Source organism: Hippocampus comes, unplaced genomic scaffold, assembly GCF_001891065.2.
Source record: "Hippocampus comes isolate QL1 unplaced genomic scaffold, H_comes_QL1_v1.1 scaffold170, whole genome shotgun sequence".
In the NCBI taxonomy this organism is placed as follows: Eukaryota; Metazoa; Chordata; class Actinopteri; order Syngnathiformes; family Syngnathidae; genus Hippocampus; species Hippocampus comes.
Window position 1 is genome coordinate 117,896 of NW_017806171.1, and position 6,014 is coordinate 123,909.

General features: G+C 45.4%; 2 protein-coding genes across 4 annotated transcripts in view; one reads left to right on the top strand and one right to left on the bottom strand.

The window, feature by feature from the left end:
* Positions 1-6,008, bottom strand: part of tnfrsf21 (tumor necrosis factor receptor superfamily, member 21) — an 18,773-nt gene extending 12,765 nt beyond the window's left edge. For 2 of the 3 annotated variants that reach the window (XM_019896228.1, XM_019896229.1), the window contains exons 1-2: positions 5,556-6,008; positions 3,911-4,021 (exon numbers count right to left, since the gene is read on the bottom strand). The gene's annotated coding sequence lies outside the window, so the exon portion shown is untranslated. The remainder of the gene's footprint in view (positions 1-3,910; positions 4,022-5,555) is intronic. The other variant, XM_019896230.1, reaches the window with a different exon arrangement.
* The window catches only part of cd2ap (CD2-associated protein), a 17,145-nt gene continuing 11,223 nt past the window's right edge, over positions 93-6,014 (top strand). Inside the window, exons 1-2 of the mRNA XM_019896161.1 lie at positions 93-488; positions 4,374-4,541. Coding sequence (XP_019751720.1) covers positions 485-488; positions 4,374-4,541 — 172 coding nt within the window. The 5' untranslated portion in view covers positions 93-484. The remainder of the gene's footprint in view (positions 489-4,373; positions 4,542-6,014) is intronic.

The window sequence follows — 6,014 nt, forward strand, 5'->3', positions numbered from 1 at the left end:
AAAAAAACAATAAAACCCCCACCCCCCCCCCCCCCACCCATACGCGGAAGCGTTGTGTCACCCAGTTGTAAATGATCTGGCTACGCCCCTGGTGGAACACTTGTGTAGCAGGGATCAAAATTCCACCATTCATCTGGGCGAACTTTTCCCCGGCTTTGAAAGGTCGTGAAGTTGCGTGCAGTTTGGTCGTTTTTGGTGGCAGCCGCTCCGCTGCGATGGAGGCATGTCCAAGGAAGGTGGAGACTCCTGCTCAACTTCCTGCACAATACTCTTGAAGCACCGCCAGGAGACAAGAAGGGAGGCTGCTGCTTGGGCAAGGGCGAATGGATCTACGGCTCTCTGTTTTCCCCTAATTACAACCACATCGTAGTTGTTAACCGTTTATACGCCCATCTTCTTGGCTTGTAGCTCTCGAGTTCGCCGCAAACCTGCCGAATAATCGATTGGCAACGTTTGGTAGCCAAGGCGGCGCAAAAGGAAAGGAATGGGTGAGTTTTCCATGATGTGGCGCTTGTGTCGTTTGCGTGTGCTTTCACAATTGCCAAACGTTGCTTTTGGCCTCAACGTGCACAAGTCAAGCCCCGTGAAGCATTCGAGCCTCACGTCGATGCCTTAAGTCACGCCGTGAGCGTTTGAAGAACGGTGGTTAAAGTAAGCAATCCACTTAGGTTAGCTTAGCCTGGGAGGAATAGCGAGCTAGCAAACTCAAGCGAATAAACGCCTCCTCCTTGCCTGCATTAACTCGCTATGTGGACGTAAACAATCTAAAAAAAAAAAACCAACTGCTGCCGCCAACGTGTCTAAATCGCGATCTGCAGTTAAGCCACCGATCAACAAAACAGATTTTTTTTAAATGTCTGAACTAAATTGTGTGAAGTTGGCTGTGGACGTGAGTTTCCACCCACTTTTATGATCAGACGACGCATATTAATGTGGCCATGTACATGCGGGCAAGCAACTCTGCTTCTCAAATTGATTTATTGGGTCGTTTGTGTGAATGGCAGCGTTCATCTTGAAATTATGCTTCGCGTGTAGTTGTGTGGTTACGGTCTTACCACGTAGGAATAAATGATCAGTAGTGTCACTCGAGAGTTATGACAACAGAATATGCACTGATCAGATCGATCTATCTATCTATGGATGTCTGATCACACCACTGTATCGAAATCTACACAAAACTATTATGCTTATAGTTTATTCTCTTGCTATTTTGTCCTGATGTTTTCGTCAGTGACGCGTTTTCTTAGTTTGTTAAATTGATTTGGTGGCAGGTTGGGTTTTATGAGCTGCTTCACACCTAACGCGACCCTTTCTGCACCGAATTATGCAACCTTCCTACCGCATCTCTTGAGGCGAGGATGTGTGCTTTTGGAAGACGTGCATGTGGTTGTGCGCAGTTCAGCTTTGCTATGTTGCAAAACAGGTTTTAAACCTGACATGGTTGGCAAAGGGTATTTTCGAAAGATTACTGGTCTTCGCGTGTATTCTTGTCCAACTGGTACAAAAATAATGTACAATATACAAAGCGCTACTTGAAAATGGGTTTAAAAATTCCTCAAAAGTGCAAGGAATTAAAAAAAAAAGTCTGACTTTGGGTTTCTTGATGAGACCATTTTGCTTTTTCTTTCAAAATGTTCTAAAATGATTTGCAATAACTTGCAAACTGATGACAAAAATGTTGATATTTCACAGAAGCATGTTTGTTACTTGTGTAGTAAGCAGAATAGTGTGATGATTTTCCACTTCAACCTGTCAGACAGATTTTGCTGGATTCACACACCTCTAATTCACACAAAAAGTCTGGAGTAGCTCATTTGTTTTTCTTTTCATGTCCTGTCTGACTTGAGCTCATGTTTACATTTGAAACAACCCACACACAAACCAAAATGAGCTGCTATCAAAACAAAAGTGACAACATGGGCCAATAACAACACATAGGCAAACAGATATTAAATGTATAGCGTGAATGTGGATCGTTTTGACAGTAGTGTTTGACAACATACACGAAAAACGTCACAGTACCTTGGAATAAGCACAACTTTTTGAAATTTGTTTCGGCACTGGTGTTCATTTAAATCCCACGCTCTAGTTTTTCCCAATTGGATTGGAGAAAGTGGACTTCTCACTCAGGTATGCTTTTTCTCGGTTGGCAGCTGGCTGAGGGGATTTTCGGCTGTGTTTGAACATGTCTGTGTGTGACTCTGTATTAGTCTCTCTCTCTCTCTCTCTAGCTTTGATGGCCACACACTAATGACTAATAAACAGTATATAAAATTGCGGTTGGAGGATGAAAATACAATCACTGAATATGTCTGTGTAAACAATCTGTTTAGTGATTCAATTCTCTTTTTTGTTTCCTTATCACAGACATTGTTGCTTGTTTGTAGCCGCGCGTGTTTGATTTGCTCTCAAAACAACTGATTGTGGATTCAAGTCAAGAAAAGTCACGTTGAGTTGGCTAAATTTAAGCCATGAGGTTTATGAAATGTCCACATCATGACAGACTGCGATGCGTGAAAGCGAATGCGAGGCGTAGACTTCCGGCTTTCATCCAGACAAGCAGCTGCGCATGTTCTTGTGGCCTGTAATCTCCCCGCGCATTACCTTGCACATTGACGACGACTCAAAGCGGGAACGACTGTGACGACTTGACAACATCTCAAATGAATTATTTCCGTGGTGTATCGCTTTGATATTCGCACTTGCGCCATCTTGTTTCCCTGCTCGCGTTGCATTGTTGCCATACAAATCGCTGAGTAAACATCGACGCCCTCCATTTATTCTCCGTGGGCACCCCGACAAAATGGCGTAACCCCTTTACTAGCGCACTACATCGGGTATAGTGTGCACATTTGGACACAGCCAGGGTTAGCGTTACATCACATCAACGTTGCTCTGCGCTCAAGTCTCCCCCGCGCCGGAAGTTTCAGTGCACTGCGACATCGGACGTGGAAGTGCTGCCTGCATGCATGCAGTAGTCCATCGCGCCGTCGGGCGACATGCCTGTCAATTGTGTGCCATAAAAGCAGCCTGACAGTGCAGTATTGATTTCTTGGTTGATTGACAGTTTAGAAGTGTCTTAATAATTGGACTGGTTTTCTGGGACACCTGCCAAGACGACTGAACAACACAATCCTGCCACTTTCCCAGCCACCTGAGAGCGAACATGCAATGAAAGCCAAATGCCATCTGACCTTGAATAGGTCCTAGTCTGCTTTTCCTTCATTGTCAAATGCAACAGCCTGAGCAGTCATTTGATGCCACAATATGCGTGCCGCTACCTGTCTGCATTACACTGACAGGAAGGCTTCTGATTCATTTTTTTGTCCGTGTTCAATGTACCGTATTTTGAAAGACATTTCCTCTGAGGAACAAACCAAGAACAGCCTTCTCGCGGCTATGTCAGAAGCTGACACTTTGTGGGCTTGAAGGTCAACCATGAGGGTCAACTTTGCATTCGCTATCAATCATACTACGTTGTTACGACAGCGAATCGATGGAGTGAACAACGGTTTTGGTTTAGATTTTTCATGAACCAGTCAATTTTTTTTTTCTTCAAACCAACGCACGCAGAGATCTTATCTGCCTCGCGGTTCATGAAACCCACAGCTAGTTTGAAATGACTGCACACCGATTGGGCTCAAACACTGAGCAGCCGAGATATTTGACAATGGCGTATTGCTACATGCACTAGGACTAGTTTTTCAGGTAGGTACAAGAACATTTCCATCACCGGGAATGTTGTGTTTTCACCGCCATTTTTTTGTTTTTATTATTATTATGGTAAGAGACGGAGTGGAACATAGAGTGTGGTGAATAAACAAGTAGAAAAATGGATGCCATGATACTTCTGTGTCAGTCAAAGTGTGACATTAAACCTGAGGTGCTACTTGATCACGCCGTTGCTTACTTGGCTTTACCCGCCGTGCCGCGCCACGCGCCGGCTCCTCCGCTGCAGCCTCTCAGCTGGAGTCAAGAAGCCCGGAGCAGAGCAGGCGGCAAGGCTTGCGGACACGACCCTCTGCCAAAAAAAAAAAAAAAGCAGACGGATTCATCGGTTGGACCCTTGTCACTATATTGTCTTCAGTTCCAAAAAAAAATACATCATTCTCCATCTCTCTGCCTCCATCATGTTGACTATTTCCTGGAAATATTACATTTATTCAAGTTATTCGATTAATCTAGTACTTAATCAATCTTCATTCATTTCCAATGTCTATTTTATATCGTGTTACGTCTGCTATTTTTCATTTTCGTGTGTTTGAACCCTCCACGTCGCATGAGTTACGGCTTCCTCCGTTTTTCACTTGGCCTCCCTTTTTTTTTTTTTTTTTTCCTCTCTCCGACCTCCTTCCTGTTGGTCTCCGGAGCAGAGGTGGTGGTGGAGTTTGACTACGAAGCGCTCCATGAGGATGAGCTGACCTTGCGAAAGGGGGACCTCATCAAGAACGTGTGCTGCATACAAGAGGATGGCTGGATGGAGGGAGATCTCAATGGGAAAAGAGGACTCTTTCCGGACAACTTTGTGAAGGTAAGAGCAGGCGAAAAGACGCTATCTTATTTCTTTGTTGATTCTAAATGAGCCGGCATCTATAAAATCCGCTTTGCTTCGTCCGATATTGACCTCGTGTTGCCTTGACATCTAGTTGACGGGGGTGTATTTGAGTTCAAGGTTCAAGTCACGACAATCCCTTCCCTGCACATTTCTAACGTGTCCAATTGATTTACCGTAGGCAGGGACATTTTATGACTTTACCACCAGAGCCATTTGACTTGGAGATTTTCTCTCACTGAGTTGCACCATGACCGTCGTCTACCTCTGCAGCGTCTGTCTGCTGCTTTTTCCCCGTCGTTTAATCCTTGATAGTCAAACCGCTAATCTGCGACGACGACCGGGTCCGTCACCGCGCTTGGATAGATAATCTGCTAAGAAGCGGGACCTGGCGGTTTTTGAACTTTTTTTGAGGCTACCGCTATCCGAGAAGCTGTTCGTCACACCCCGGCTCCCTTTTTAATTGCTATTCCTGCCGAACGGCACGGGGCAGGAGACTTGCCTCGGGATGAAATGGTAAGAGATTAAACTTCGCTCTGCCAGGACCGGGATTAGCTGCCATGGATCTTCTTAAAGTATCCTCGGGTAACGTGACCGCGGTTCTTTTGCCTGGATCGTGATTCTTGGTCTTCCCTTGTCACTTTGGACAGCTGCACGACATAGCATTGAAAAAGGCGGTCGACTGCGTAACTTGGTGAAAGGCACCCCAATTATTCACACGCACACGTAGAATCTGTGAGGGCCGTCGCCGAATCATCTGTCGGGTTATGTTTGCATAGCGGGAGCAACGTTGGCGCACACACACTTACAAAGCGCAAGCGAACCGAACTTCCTATTTAATGGAAGTGCTAAGTCAGCGTGAACCAGGAAGCGGGTGGTAAACCCAGCCATTGTTTAGCGAAATAGAATGTTCCCGCACTGACACTGTGGTTGTCTCGGCTTCAATTTGGGACGGTTTGCCCGTGTTCCCGCCGCCGTGCTGGTATACCCTTGAGTCACCCACCTTCAATTCAAACGATGTCAGCTGGTTCAATATTTGATTTTATCGATGAACATTTGATGATGCTCATTTTGTTTTCCTGACACGCGTGATTCCAAAATGGACTTTTGAAGGAAAAGCCGTTCAGGGAATGGCTGGATGGAGAAAGAGAACTTTTAAGGAATACGGCAGAGCCCGGGAAAGGCGTTGACATCACTTATCATCATCGATGAATTGCCGTTGTCATTGTCTGTTGTGTCGAATGATGTCACTGGCACGCTTTAAAGAGTGACTGCAATGACAAAACAACCCCGCACGCGCAAGCAGTTGGTAACAGAGGCAAGAAAAAAAAAAACAACAACTCACCAACTGTAAAAAAAAAAACTGTGGGGCGGCCATCTGCCTCGGCTAGTTGGGTTGAGCTCAACAGGTCAGTTAGCGGGACAGAAGGTAGCTAGAGAGAAAAAAAAAACAGGATAAAGG